The 15,921-nt window shown below is 41.5% G+C and overlaps 1 protein-coding gene and 1 pseudogene across 1 annotated transcript in view; one reads left to right on the forward strand and one right to left on the reverse strand.

Moving 5' to 3' along the window:
* Window positions 1-9,081, forward strand: part of PTH2R (parathyroid hormone 2 receptor) — a 61,350-nt gene extending 52,269 nt beyond the window's left edge. The window contains exons 10-12 of the mRNA XM_041737580.1: window positions 4,694-4,832; window positions 6,472-6,513; window positions 7,877-9,081. Coding sequence (XP_041593514.1) covers window positions 4,694-4,832; window positions 6,472-6,513; window positions 7,877-8,272 — 577 coding nt within the window. The 3' untranslated portion in view covers window positions 8,273-9,081. The remainder of the gene's footprint in view (window positions 1-4,693; window positions 4,833-6,471; window positions 6,514-7,876) is intronic.
* Window positions 9,082-11,164: 2,083 nt separating this feature from the next.
* Window positions 11,165-15,921, reverse strand: part of LOC121480832 — a 35,140-nt pseudogene continuing 30,383 nt past the window's right edge.

Here is a 15,921-nt window from a genome sequence, read left to right on the forward strand (position 1 = left end):
ACAATCCAATCATGAAATGGGCAAAAGACATGAAGAGAAATCTCACAGAGGAAGACATGGACATGGCCAACATGCACATGAGAAAATGCTCTGCATCACTTGCCATCAGGGAAATACAAATCAAAACCACAATGAGATCCCACCTCACACCAGTGAGAATGGGGAAAATTAACAAGGCAGGAAACAACAAATGTTGGAGAGGATGCGGAGAAAAGGGAACCCTCTTACACTGTTGGTGGGAATGTGAACTGGTGCAGCCACTCTGGAAAACTGTGTGGAGGTTCCTCAAAGAGTTAAAAATAGACCTGCCCTACGACCCAGCAATTGCACTGTTGGGGATTTACCCCAAAGATTCAGATGCAATGAAACGTCGGGACACCTGCACCCCGATGTTTCTATCAGCAATGGCCACAATAGCCAAACTGTGGAAGGAGCCTCGGTGTCCATCGAAAGATGAATGGATAAAGAAGATGTGGTTTATGTATACAATGGAATATTACTCAGCAATTAGAAACGACAAATACCCACCATTTGCTTCAACGTGGATGGAACTGGAGGGTATTATGCTGAGTGAAATAAGTCAATCGGAGAAGGACAAACAGTGTATGTTCTCATTCATTTGGGGAATATGAATAATAGTGAAAGGGAATATAAAGGAAGGGAAAAGAAATGTTGGGAAATATCAGGAAGGGAGACAGAACATAAAGACTCCTAACTCTGGGAAACGAACTAGGGGTGGTGGAAGGGGAGGAGGGCGGGTGTTGGAGGGGAATGGGTGACGGGCACTGAGGTGGACACTTGACGGGATGAGCACTGGGTGTTTTTCTGTATGTTGGTAAATTAAACACCAATAAAAGTTAATTAAAAATAAAAAATAAAAAAAAAAAAAAAGAAAAGTAGCAATTTTCCAGCCCTTTTCACCTAGGGAGAGAGATATTGCAAGAATTGGGTATCTATTTTCTAAAGAGGACACTGAGTCCAACAAACCATTTGATTTCATTATATTCCTCCCATGGCTTTGCCCTTGGACGCAGAGCCACCATCATGTCTCCAACAAGCCAGAATGCTACTTTCAACTGGTGCACCCCTGATCATCTCATTAGACAGCCGTGGCTTTCCAGAGAGCTGGGCTGCAAGGATGTATAGTGTGCATGAGTGACCAGATGGATGCTGAACAAATCAGTGCCCAGGAGAGCTGAATGATTTGATATGAGTAGAAAAATCCATCTTTATAAGTGAACAGACAGATGACCCATGTATGCATTGGCCTGGCACATACCACTACTTCAACTTGTTCACTGTCATTGAAGGATAAATTTTAAAAGAACATGTAACAATAGCTCGTATCCAAATATAAATGAACACACTTCAAAGATTTTATTTCATTCATTAATGAAGGAAATGGTAAGGCATTACACACGCTTAAATTAAAAGAATTATGAATGCTAAAATGAATTTACAAATGGATGCAAATTGTTAATATCCACAGGGCTATAATTAGTGGCATTCCATTGGACACAACTTACATTTCTATGGGCAGGAATTATTTGCACTGCTGTGTAGGTATATTTCTAAGATGCATGCCACCCCACCCCCTGCAAGATTACCACCTCCATGGTGTGCATGCCTTATATAATCCTCATCCTCCGCACCCCTTCTTGAGCAAGACCTATGAAGGAATAGTTTCTCCCTTGATTAGGTTACATTATATTGGAAAGGTGATGGGGTAATCACTCCTGTGACTGGCTACGTGGAGAGAGATCCTCTGCTGACTTTGAAGAAGTAATCTGATATGTTGGGAATGTCTGTGGTTAAGACCTGAGGGACTCTGGCTAGAACCTCTCAGCAACTGAGAGAGAATAAATGGATTCTGGTTTAACTCACTAAATTTGTGATAATCTGTTTCGTAGCAACAGAAAATGAACTCAATTATTATCTGTTTTCTACAAATTAACTTTTATCTCTGCAGAATTGTAAAAGAGCCTAGTCATAGATAGAGAGAAAACCCAGATGGCTGAGCTAGCAGGATTCCCACTAAATTTTAGTCTTGGATAACTTTCTTTACTCTTTATGGAACCAAACCATCCCTAAACTTTTATGTTTATCATTTCACATTGTGTTGCACTTATTTGTCTTTCCCTCCCCTCCCTTCCTTCTTTCCTTCCTTCCTTCCTTCCTTCCTTCCCTCCCTCCCTTTCCTTTCCTTTCCTTTCCTTTCCTTTCCTTTCCTTTCCTTTCCTTTCCTTTCCTTTCCTTTCCTTTCCTTTCCTTTCCTTTCCTTTCCTTCTTTCCTTTCCTTTTTCCTTTCCTTTCCTTTCCTTCCCTTTCCTTTCCCTTCCCTTCCTTTCCTTTCTTTCCTTTCTTCCTTTCCTGTTTTACTCTAGTTTTTGGCTCCTAGTCGCACACAATAGGACCAATAAAAGTTAGCTTGATTTTGAGAATTGTCTTGGTGGGGGTGGGGATTCATCCATTCATCTTAAAGGAGGAAATTCAACTTTCTTTTCAGAGTCATGTTAAACAAGACTTCTAAAGTTCTGTATGTGTAGTTAATGCTGTCCCCCCTTACCTGATTAGACTGAATTACAATTACATGACACTCACAGTGTCTTGCTCATATATGTAGTAATGGTAAGAGGGTAGTCACTAGTCAGGATTCAGGAGGACAGCATTTCCCCAGGAGCCTCTGGAAAATGAAAGGATGAGTTAGGTCAGAGAAATCCATTACCTTTTCAGAGATGCTGCCTTGAATGAAACAGACTTAAGGTAGAATTTTCAAATTAAGTAGACTATAGGTTAGTTCATGTAGGAGGTGTGAGATTAGAGCAGCATAGAGAAAGCCTATAGGCTGCACCAGGAAAACTATGGGTGTGAGGCAGAGTAGATGGCTCAGAGCCAAAGAGGAGCAGATGGTTTGGACACTAGTGACAGATACGAGAGGAAGAGGAGAATGAGATGGGGTAGATGTGCAACTTCAAATGCCTAGATTAGCCATTTCAATATGATTCTATGGGACACCCAGCTCCTACAGGAGCCAGAAAGATGGTTATGATAGGAAAGTGGATGTGTTTGGAAGATGAGCCCTAGGAAAGTCTTAGACTATGAGAGCTCTTATAAATGTCTGGGCCCTATTCCCTCATTTTAGAGAAAAGAAAACTGAATTATAATCACTTAGAAAGTAATGGAAAATCTGGAACATGAATCCAATTCTGTTTGGTTTCAGTTCAGTGTGATCTCTACTCACCCACATAGCTTATTTCTAAGAAGAAAACTAAATAAGTATATAAGTAAGTACATAAATAATGAAGGAGAGAAGAAAAGTAGCTGCAGGAAAGATCAGTAAGAAAGGGAGAGGGTTGTAATTGTTTGAGATTACTGAAGTACAAATGATGTGTAAAGAAGGGAGTATTTGAGAAATATGAAAGAGGAAGCCAGATTTGGCAGTTTCTTGGATAAAAAGTACAAAAGAAACCAGTGATGTGCTTGGGTCTACCAGCTGTCTATTGTGCAAATGACCACAAACATCTGTGGCTTAAAACAACACTCTTGCTATTTCACAGTTTCTGTAGTCAGGAATCTGGGCATGGTTTAGCTGGATCTCCTGCTTCAGGATCTCTTACAAGGCTCAACTGAGATGGCAGTCAGGACTGCAGTTTTATCCTAAGACTGGGGAAGAATCCACTTTCAAGCTTATGAAATTGTTGACAGGATTCAGTTTCTTGCTAGCTGTTGGCCGATGCCACCTCTCCTTGCCACATGGGCCGCTCAGTAGAGTAGCTCACAACATGGTTAGTTGCTTCATTAAACCAAACAAAGGAGAGAGTTTGCTCTCTTAGAGTAAAATAAAAGCTACAGTCTTATGAAACATAATCACAGAAGTGACATCCCATCCTTTTGGCTGTAATCGTTTGAAGCAAATTCCAGGTCTTTGTTCACACTCAAGGGGAGAGGATTAACAAGAATGTAAATACCAGGTGGGGATCATTGGGGGCCATTTTAGGATCAACCAACACCTTGGAAATCTGGCGTTCCTCCAGATACACAAGAAAATGTATATGAAGAGGTAGTTACAGAAAAATAAAGTCAAATTGCTTAGCTTGCAAAAAAAGAGCACAAAATCTAGAACTGTAGATTTTTGTAGAATATTTGACAGAGGATATTTAGAGAAAGTATTGACCACATGCAGCTCATTAGAAAATATGAAGTGATTAATGCAGATTCAACTGTAAGAAGAAACTAGGTAGTAGTTACTTTTAAAATGAACAAAACAAGCCAAAATGTGGTCTGTGAAAGTCAGACAGTTAACATGGATGGGAGTAATACTTGTTGAAGTCTCAAATCTAGATGCTAAAAGAGTTGAAATCTCAAGCATAGATGTTAAAATAAATTTAAGACAGAAAAAAAGGACATTTCATGGCTTCATGATGATAGTATCCTATGTCAGGAGAATGGGAATGAGATTAGAGAGATGTAAGGGATAGTAATCATGGGAAATGAGGATAAATGATTTGATTTAGTATAAATGTGACAGGGAGAGGAGGGAGGGGGAAAAAAACTAGCGGAAGTTGGGATCCCAAGAGATGGGGAGAAGTCAGCCCGTTAGCTCTCCTCGGCCTCATTTTTTCCCCCCAGCAAGTTGTCCCTCCTGATGGGCACTCTCAATGGATGAATAAAAAGGCTTGGCATTCTCTTTCAGGAAACTGGCCAAATCAACCCTGGTCTTGGTGCTGGTCTTCGGAGTGCACTACATCGTGTTCCTGTGCCTGCCCCACACCTTTGTGGGGCTGGGCTGGGAGATCCGGATGCACTGTGAACTCTTCTTCAACTCCTTCCAGGTAGAGAGAGCCAGTTCGTTATGTGGTTCTTGCATTTTGCTTCTCTTCTTCCCTTGCAACTCTGCCCTCTGCCCCTGTCTCTGGCTTTCATGTACCTGTCCCCAGAGGGCCACGGGAGGGCATCATTCCCTGGAGCCCATGCTTTTCACCTCTGACCAGAGGAGGAGCTGCTTCTCACAAACACGCCTGGGCAGCAAGACAGGCAAGCATGTTGCAGAATGTGTGCTGCATGCAGAGCAGGGGCCTCTGCGTGAATGTATGGAAAGCAGACGGAAGCCAAAGGAATGAAAAAAGGTAGGGAAGGAAGGGAAAAAGGGGAAGGGAGACAACAAAGAGGTAGTAGCTTCTACATGTTTCATCACATTTGAAAAGACGATCACCATCATCCCTCACATGGCTTTCTGAGGACACCAAATTCCTCCTCCTGGCTACTTACTCGCTGTCACCCCCTGCCGCCTTAAATCTAGTCTCTGTGCAATAGTCTGAAGGATCTTATTTTTTTTTTTTTAACATTTTACTTATCCATTTATGAGAGAGAGAGAGAGAGAGAGAGAGGCAGACATAAGCAGAGGGAGAAGCAGGCCTGATGTAGGACTCGATCCCAGGACTCGAGGATCACACCTTGGGCTGAAGGCAGATACTTAACTGCTGGACCACCCAGGCATCCCTCTGAAAGGTCTTAAAAATAAATTTGATCACCTCATTTATCTACCAGAAGTACCCAGAGGTTTCCCATTGCACTCAGAATAAAGCCCAAACACGATTTGCTGGTGTGCACAGCTCTGCATGGCAGGGATCCTGGTGTTACATCACACTTCTGGTCACCCACTAAGTTTGAGTCACACTAGTGCTTCCACACTTTGCTCCTCTAGCTCATTCCTGTCTCAGGGGCTTGCTCCCTTTGTGTGGAAAGCTCTCCCCGCTAATATTCACAAGGCCTGGCTTCTTCTTGTCACTCAAACCAGCTTAAATGCCGTCTCTTCAAAGCAGTCTTCATTGGGCTTCCCATTCAATCTACTCCATTCTTCTCTTTCACACCACTTGTTTTGCCTGGAAAGCCCTTATTATCTCACATTTTTCTAGTGTGGCTAGTTGTTTATATTTTACCCATCATTTGTATTTCCTTCTAGAATGTAGCTCTAAGGGAACAGGGACCTTGTCTGTCTTGATTGAATTGTTTATCCCTGGCATGCTGAGCAGTTTGCCCTGTATAAGCTCAATAAATATTTTTGAATGAGTGAGACAAAAAGTTTCTTTGTCCTTTTACCATATATTAGCCTCTGTCTATCGTTTCCAGCACTCACAGTATATAAATATGTTTTACCAACCGGGGGATATTCTGTGATCCTTGAGTGACAACATGAATGAAGCTAATATAATAGAAATCAGTTATTTCTGGGTGTCTTGGAGTGTTTTATTCAGTTACTTGTTTGGTTCCACTGACACCAAGGAAGGATCTCAGACAAATGTAATATAAACTTAAAGATCTGGAGACACCAGAAGAGAATACTTCATATAATTTTCTGAAGGAATCATAACACAATCCAATTTTTCAAAGTACTTATTATGACACAAGACATCTCGGTTGCTGTGATCTTCATGAGTTGTCCACATGCTAACCTTCTTTCTTATTCTCCAGGGCTTTTTCGTGTCTATCATCTACTGCTACTGCAACGGGGAGGTAGGTTTGAAGAACCCCTGAACATCCCACAGGGCCAGCTCCAAGTAAGCTTGGTAAATGGCCATTACAGTGTGACCGGAATCTCTTTAGGATCCCCCGGAGTTACAGGAAACAGTGAGCAGGGAGAAAAGAGATATTTCGAGAAAGCAAGAATTAATGTAAATAAGCTAGAGTCTTTCTCTTCTGGCACTTTTCAATGTTAATTCAGCTGGAAACTCTGATAGCAAAGAGCCACCTTGTTGGAATGTAAATCGATTCTTGGAAGGACAGTGCATTTCATATTCCAGTTAATACTTATACTCAATGTCATGTTCTATAAGAAACTAAAAAATAAGTGTTCTTGGGACAAGTCCATGAGAATATTTCGATATTTTTAGAATTACTTCATGGTGATGCTTTCAGTTCATGTAGGGGTTAGCTGGAGACAAGCAGCCCTACTGTTCTTTTAGGTGACATCAACTTACCAAGTGCCACTGTTTCCCATGGAACTTCCAGATGAGCTCCCTTCTGGTAAATGGCAATAGCAGTAGAATTGAATCTTCAACCACAGGTTGGAAGCAGGAGCCTCTCTCCATTAAGAATGCATTTGCAGGGATGGCTTTTCCCATTTTTTCCTCCTTCGGGATGCCCATGCAAAGTGCTAGTGTTACATTTTAGGTTGAGTACCTTCCATGCCATTCCTGGCACTATTTATCTCTCCTTCTTTCCAACCCAGAATCTTCTTTTCCTTCTCCCACAGGTCGGATCAATTTCTTTCTCTTTCTTTTCCTTCTTTCTTTTCCTTCTTTCTTTTCTTTCTTTCTTTCTCTTTCTCTCTCTCTTTCTTTTCTTTTTTTCTTTTCTTTTCTTTTTTCTTTTCTCCTCCCTCCCTCCCTTCCTCCCTTCCTTCTTTCCTCTCCTTCCTTGGTTTATTTATTTGAGAGAGAGAGAGAGATTGCAAGCAGGGGTGGGGTAGGTGGGAGGAGAGGGAGAAAAATTCCCAAACCGACTCCCTATGAGAGGGGAGCCTACTTGGGGCTCCATCCTGGTCCTGGGATCATGACCTGAGCTGACCCAAGAGTCTGCCCTTAACCGCCTGAGCCACCCAGGCGCCGCAAGCCAGCTGTTTCCACGGGCAGCACTTCAACTTCTGTGCAAACACTAGTCTTGGGTTAGGTCCCTTCACCTCTCGCCGCCTCCCGTTATTCGTCTCCGCTAGCCCACCTAGCTCCAAGGTGTCTTGAGGCTGGGAGAGAATATGTACATCGAGTCCCTGGCGCGGCGGACACTCGGGATTACGGTCACGGAAGGGCCAACGTTCGGTGTAACAAGGCTGCAGGGTCTCGCCCACGGCACCTGACGCTCCGTGTTTCCCGCCACCTAGGTTCAGTCTGAGGTGAAGAAGTTGTGGAGTCGGTGGCATCTCTCCATCGACTGGAAGAGGACGCCCCCGTGCCGTGGCCACAGGTACGGCTCCGTGCTCACCACGCTGACCCACAGCACCAGCAGCCAGTCGCAGGCCGCCGCCAGCACCCGCATGGTGCTCCTGTCGGGCAAGACGCCCAGGCCGGCAGCCCGCCAGCCCGACAGCCACGTGACGCTACCTGGCTACGTGTGGAGTCACTCGGAGCACGACGGGCCGCCACACTCGATCCACGAGGAGCCCACGGCAGGGAACGCGAGGCTGGGCGACCAGATGCCCGCCGCCGAGTCTCCCGGGCCGGTAGCCTTGAACCCGGAACCGGAAGGAAGCCGCGGAGAGATGGAGGACGTCCTCTGAGGCGACATCGGGGACTTCCGCTTCCGAGGGCGGGTCCTTCCGGTTGGGTCTGAGGAGCTTCCCTGGCGTTTCTCTGCTTGAGCCAGAACTGAAAATTCAGTGTTCAACACGTTCCTTCACCGAAGTTTTCAGGAGGCGTCGACTGGATCCTGTAGATACTAAAGACCCAAAAGGAGACGCGTCAGGGGAGTAGTCAGTTACCTTACTTTGGCTTAGGCTTCTCTTCTAATTGGTTGTGTGGTACTTGCTCTGTGGTAATTCTTTTTTTTTTTTTTTTTCTGCTTCTTTTGAGTAGAAAATGTTTCAATGGCTTGGCTCTAGCTTTCTGTCCGAGATACCACTCTAAGTATGATGGCGGGCACTCCCTGTGTGTTATTTCCCTTTGAAGACATTAGCATTCTCTTTTTCTCTCATTTTAATGTACTTCGACCATTGCGTTCCTTTTGCCTGTGCATAGGAGCAATTCGGGTCTGAAAACATACCTTGGACGATGAAAGAGCTAAGCACCAGTAACATGCTAGAAAAAAAGTGGCTGGACTTTGATAAGATAATTAATTTGTGAAATAGCTGTTTCTTTCCAGGAACAGGGAAAATTACTCAAAAAGAATGTTGCACATGTTCCTTCTTTTGAACGTCTCCTCTGTGACCGGCCAAATCTCAGGTCTTCACTTCTGTGCAAACCTTGGCATGCCACCCGGTTTTCTCAGTCCGTGAGCTTGTGTCTGCAAACTGCTTCTGTTTGCAATCCTCTGCGTGGATAGCAAGGCACGCTGCATTTGTACCTTTTTCTTCTTTGTTCTATTACTGTATTCCAGACGGCATGTGGAAAAAATTAAAAGTTTGTTTTAAAAATACCTTTTGGGTCGCTTTTAAAGATTTTCTCTCAGCATCTAATAACTTTGTTTTTGAGAACCAACCAAATGTTTCTTCTTCAAACTTGCAGAGATCAGCATGTAGCTCCAGCACTTTCCCGAACTTGAAACTTCAGTATGTTGCAGTAACGAAGCATTTATTGAGTGTATGTCAGGTACCCACCATCCTGCTGTTTTTTTTTTTTTTTATATAAGATTAACTTATTTAATTCTCACTACAAACTTATGGTTCAGTTTTATCACTGTCACCCCATTTGTTTTTACAGAGGGCAATGTGACTCGTAGAGGTGGAGTAACTTGCCCATAGGCACAGCTACACGTTGACAGAAGGTGGTTTCAGACACAGATCTACTGACTTCAAGTCCTGTGTTCTTAACCATTGTGCTCCAGTGTCACCAATATATATGTTGCCCATTAACCAATCAAAGCATTTAATTTCTCCTCGGTTGAGAGTGCTTTAAGAACTCTTATGTTTTAGCCTCTGACCTTCATGAAATTTCCACTGTAGTGAGGTAGACAAATATATGTAGGAAATGAAAATATTACAGAGCAATGTGTTTCTAAGTGAAACAACACATGTCAAACTAATCTGTCTCATTTTGCTGAATGATTTACCCAACATGCCACTGGAGTCATGATGAATAAGGTGCCCTGATGTCTACACACCTTCTTGAAAAATACTATACTTTCCTTCTATACTCATTCTTACCACCCTCTTCTGTACTACACAGAGGTAATTTCCTCCGCATCCTGTTTATGAAGGTGCCATTGTGAATATTTAATTCATCTGATTCTATGCCTTATTGTCACACTTCACACTGTCTCCTTTTCAGGGGAGAACCATCATGGGCTGAAAGATTGAGTTCAGTTCGATGGCTAATTTTCTGCTAAAGACTTTTCTAAAGTCTTTATAAAATTGCTTAGCTTCCTTCGTAGTTCAAGTTTTCCATCTCTAAGATGAAGATATTATCTACCTTAGAGAAATGTTCTGATGATAAGAGAAATCACATACTGAAAGCACTTTGTAACATAAAAATTTACAAATACTTGGTTTAGGTTGTTATATTACAGTTTCAAGTTAAGATCTGGCTTTGCCCCTTACATTATAAAAGATCTTATTGGTCAGTGCAACATAATGATTGTTAGAATATCTATCCATATATCTTTTGATAATATGGAAAATATTAAGGTTTCTTTAAAAATTTTTTAAAAGACTTTATTTATTTATTCATGAGAGACACACAGAAAGAGGCAGAGACATAGAGAGAGAAGCAATCTCCAAAGCAGGCTCCACACCCAGCGTAGAGCCCAATGTGGGCTCAATCTCATGACCCCAACATCATGACCTGAATCGAAATCAAGAGTCAGATGCCCAACTGACTGAGCCACCCACGCACCCTAAGGGTTCTTACTTTCTATGGTAACCCTACATTTTATAGGTCGCTACTTCTTTATGCTAACAAGTATGAGTATAATCCTCAGAGTAACCAAAATTCTCTTTAAAGTTCAGTTATTCATTTAACATTTACGTAAAGCCTATTATGTGACAGAAACTATGCTATGTGTGTCATAACAAAACATGAGGCATAATTGATTCCCTGTAAGGAACAAAGAACCCCTTAGGCGCATGCTAAGGTTCTTTACCTCATCTGTGTACACACATTTTTCTTCTAGGTTTTGATGTTTGCATTCAATTAGACAAGTTATACCACTGTTGATTTTTTTTTATCATTAAACTTTTGTTTTAATGGGTCTCAAAATTCTGTGACAGCTTTTGGTCAAGTTGTTTCCATTAAAAAAGTACTGATTTTAAAAACTAGTAACTTAAAACTGCCACACACACACACACACACACAAAACAAATGGCCCACAAAACATTCTCCTTTCCTTCTGAAGGTTTTACGATTCATTGTTATCATTAACCAGTCTTTTACTATTAAACTTAAATGGCCAATTGACACAAACAGTTCTGAGACAATTCCTTCATCACTGATAAGGACTGGGGTGGCAGGTATTGGGGATAATATTCATTTAGCTTTCTGAGCTTTCTGGGCAGCCTTGGTGACCTTGCCAGCTCCAGCTGCTTTCTTGTCCACTGCTGTGATGACACTCACAGCAACCATCTGTCTCATGTCATGAACAGCAAAACATCCTAGAGGAGGATAGTCAGAGAGGCTCTCAACACACATAGGCTTGCCAGGAACCATATCAAGACTGGCAGCATCACCAGATTTCAAGAACTTGGGTCCATCTTCCAGCTTTTTTCCAGAATGATGATCTTCTCCTTCAGCTCAGCAAACTTGCAAGCAATGTGAGCTGTGTGATAATCCAGCACAAGTGTATATCCAGCACTGATTTAGCCTGGATGGTTCAGGATAATCATCTGAGCCGTGAAGCCAGCTGCTTCCATCAGTGGGTCATTTTTGCTGTCACCAACCACATTGCCATGACAAACATCTTTGACAGCTACATTTTTGACATGGAAACCCACATTGTCCCCAGGAAGACCCTCACTCAAAGCTTTATGGTGCATTTCAGTAGACTTTACTCCAGTTGTAACATTGACCGGAGCAAAGGTGACCACCATGCTAGGCTTAAGAACACCAATCTCCACTTGGCCCACAGGGACAGTATCAATACCATCATTTTTGTAGACATCCTGGGGAGGCAGATGCAAGGGCTTATCAGTTGGACGAGTTGGTGGCAGAATGCAATCCAGAGCTTCAAGCATTGTGGTTGCACTGGCATTCCCATCTTCATGAGTGACTTTCCATTCCTTGAATCAAGGCATGTTAGCCCTTGGCTTCAGCATGTTGTCACCATTCCAACCAGAAATTGGCACAAACCTACTGTGTCAGAGTTGTAGCCAATTTTCTTAATGTAGGTGCTGACTTCTTTAATGATTTCCCTGTATATCTTCTGGCTGTACAGTGGCTCAGTGGAATCCATTTTGTTAACACCAACAATTAGTTGTTTTACACCCAGTGTGTAAGCCAGAAGAGCATGCTCATGGGTCTGCCCATTCTTGGAGATACCTGGTTCAAATTCACCAACACCAGCAGCAACAATCAGGGCCACACAGTCAACCTCAGATGTGCCTGGAGCCATGTTTTTGATGAAGTCTCTGTGTCCTGAGGCATCAACAATGGTCACATAATACTTGCTGGTCCTGAATTTCCGCAGGGAGATATCAATGGTGGTACCAAGTTCACATTCAGCTTTCAGTTTACCCAATACCCAGGCATACTTGAAGGAGCCCTCTCCCATCTCAGAACCCCCTTCTCAAATTTTTCGATAGTTCTTTTGTTGGTCTCACCGCATTTGTAGATCATATGACTAGTAGTGGTAGACTTTCCCAAATCTATGTGTCCAACGGCAATGATGTTGATCTGAGTCTTTTCCTTTCCTATTTTGATTTAGGTTTAGCAGTGATTTTCACACTTGTGTTCTGATGGGAAAGCTGTTGCAAAAAAAAGAAGCACCACTCTTGATTTTATCAAGTAAAATACAGGTAGTTGTTAAGGATTGGCTGATCTCGATTCAGAGGTGCAAACTACTGGCTGATTAGCTAAATTTGGTCCATGGCTGTGTTTTATTTCTGTCAAGGGATTGGGATATATTGTTAAGTTGTCAGCCTTGAAAACATGAATGCTTCCACATAAAAATTATATTTTCTGAATTATAAAAATGTCAGACAATTTTATGAACCAACAATCAGCTGTTAGAGCTGAGGTGGCTGACCTCTTCAGGTGGAACAACAAAGACAGTAGTACACTCAGTGCCCACCTGGCCTCATCCACTTATTTCTGTTACCTGCCTGTGCTCCAGATCCCTTTAACCTACATCTCTTGACCCAGACAATGCATTTACATAAAACTTTAAGAACAGTTTTCTAAACTGTTCTCAGGGAGTGACATTCTATATAGCTTTAATGTTTCTAATGTTGTTAAGCAACCAAATATTAAAAAAAATTTTTTTTGCAACCAAGTCTTTTTATGTGTGGTGTTATTTAGGCTTGAAATCACAGTTATTCTTTAGATGAGCCTATTAACAGAAAAATTCATCCCATAGTTTCTGTGCTTTCAGATCCCAACCACATTATACTTCACTTTCTAAGTTGTTACTCTGACTTACTGCAAACAGAACAGATATTTTTCTCTTTGGAAATACAGCAAGTTCTAGATGCAAAAAGGAGTAAATAGTATGATGGGTTACAGGGGTGTATGAAGACAGCCATATATGACTTGTTGACATGGATATTAAATTTGGATACCCTATTTTTCCTGTAGCCAAAGGAACCTGACATCAGAGAAAATAAAATTCCACTGCCTCGTGTAAACAGGAATGATTTTGGTCATGTAACTCTTACTGTCAGAGCATTGTCTCTTGCTGCTCTTGAGTCAAATGAAGTCAAATGAAACACCTTTGCCAAAGTTGCTGAGAGAACTCCACTGTTTTTGAATCATTGGAAGAAAATGAATAAGGTATGCGTGAGCTGCAGTGTATTATTTACAGCTAGAGATTAATGGTATGTAATTCAGAGGTGATCTTCCTTGGAGATTATGGTAGACAGAATAATGCCCACTTTTCTCTTCTCAAAGATATTTCCCACTAATTCCCAGAACCTGTAGCTATGTGGGGTTACTTGGCAAAGATGAATTACATTGTACCTGGAATTAAGTATTGCTAATCAGTTGACTTTAAGATTTTATTTTTTTATTTATTAGACACACACACATACACACACACAGAGGCAGACATAGGGAGAGGGAGAAGCAAGCTCCCCACAGGGAGGCTGTGGGACTCGATTCCCAAACTGGGATCATACCATGAGCCAAAGGCAGACATTCAACCACTGAGCCACCCAGGTGTCCTAATCAGTTGACTTTAAAATCAATGGATTATCCAGGTAGGCCCTGTATAGTCACAAAGGTCTATAAAAGTGGGAGAGGGAGGCAGAAGAGGAAGTCAGAGTGGTGTAATGTGAGAAGGAATGCCTCTTATTCCTGGTTATGAAGATGGAAGAAGGGGCTATAACCTGTTAGGCAACTGGAGAAGGCAAAGAAACAGATTCTTCCCTAGAACTCACAGAAAGAGTACAGCCCTATTGACATCTTGATTTTAGCCCAGTGAGCCCCTTGTTGGATTTCTGACAGAACTGTAAAATAATCGTTTTGTGTGCTCTTTAAAAAAGATTTATTTATTTATTTCAGGGAGAGTGAGAGTACGAATGGGAGGGGCAGAAAGAATCCCAAGCAGACTCTGCTCAAGACCCAAGATCTCAAGACCCTGAGATCATGACCTGAGCTGAAACCAAGAGTAGGATGCTTAACCAACTGCACTACACAGATGCCTCTCAATTAGTGTTGTTTTAAGCCATTAAGTTTGTGGCAATTCGTTATGGTACCCATAGAAACCTATTATAGATATTTATATAGATGATCCACATGGAAAGAATTATAATGACAAATTAGAATTATGCTGAATAGTTTCTGCTTGTCAACTTGCTTCATGAAGATCAATTATTTCACTAGTGTTCATGGTATTTTATGTGATGCAAATACTATAGAGAGGAAAAGTTGCCTAACTCACTTTTTTTTTATGATTCATTTTAGAAACAAAACTTTTCATCAGTAAAAGACATTCTCATCTTTTCTAAAGAGTTATTAAGTAGCTGGTTTTATGAGTTGGATTTCAATCTTTGTCTCTTTTTAGGCCTGCTCTGCCTATGTCCTCTACCCTCAGCCCCTCTCTGTGATTCAATAGGGATTCAGTTGTTCAGTAAAGCTCTTGCCTGCTCATCCAGGGAAGTTGTAGGCTGATAAGATGGCTCACTCCGTGGGTAGTGTAGGAATAACATAGGAACTGAGCTCAGACTTTTTTGCCTGTTTTATCATATAATCTTCATAACACACTGTGTGGTTATTACCATTTCAAAAAATGTAGAGATAATCAGAAATTAGATCATTTGCTCCAGATCGAAGAGACTGACTTCAGATTTGAACTTAGTTCAGTTTGACTGTTCTCTCAAGCATATGGGCCTGTTTTCCTTTCTTTATCAAGAAACTAATAGTATGCCAAGTCAACCAGGGAATAAATAAGAATTTAACTATTGTGATGGTAAATTACCAACAATTATGGGAATGTAAAAACAGTAATAACATGATTATTGTTTTGGGTAAAAGCATTTTTATATCTCAGTATTTTATGACTATCAGAATAAAAAATAACTTTTTAATCTTAGCTCTTCTTTTAATTCTAGACAGAAACTCTTAACTAGAGGTATAGAGATCTAAATCTTTCTTAAGCTGCCTCATGAGACCATGGAAAATTTGCCCACGTATTGTTGCAAAGATGACTTTGAGCACTTTGTCTTCATATTACTCATCTTTATGGCATTTAAAGAGTTTTTATGTGGGCTTCCACTTACTATTATAAAAACCACGGAGAGCAATGGAAGTATCTATAAATGGTGCAGAAGCCAGGCAAAATGGTAAACATCCTTTTCTCTCACTGACTCTTAGTTTCATGTTGTTAGCACTTAAACTCAGCTCCTACTTAGATCCCTAATCTCTTCCAACACCACATTTCATTTTGGGAACTTATGGGTTCTTTTGATTCATGATTTAATATACTTATATACTGTGAGTTTGTCTAACTTTTTTTTCACATCTCTAGGACATATGGCAAATTGCTGCTGACCAAAGAAATTTCCAAAGTCTGCTACCCTTGACCTCCCCAGAGCATGCCAACAGAGATCTGTCTCTGTCCTGCATC

Source organism: Vulpes lagopus, chromosome 22 (assembly GCF_018345385.1).
Source record: "Vulpes lagopus strain Blue_001 chromosome 22, ASM1834538v1, whole genome shotgun sequence".
Taxonomy (NCBI): Eukaryota; Metazoa; Chordata; class Mammalia; order Carnivora; family Canidae; genus Vulpes; species Vulpes lagopus.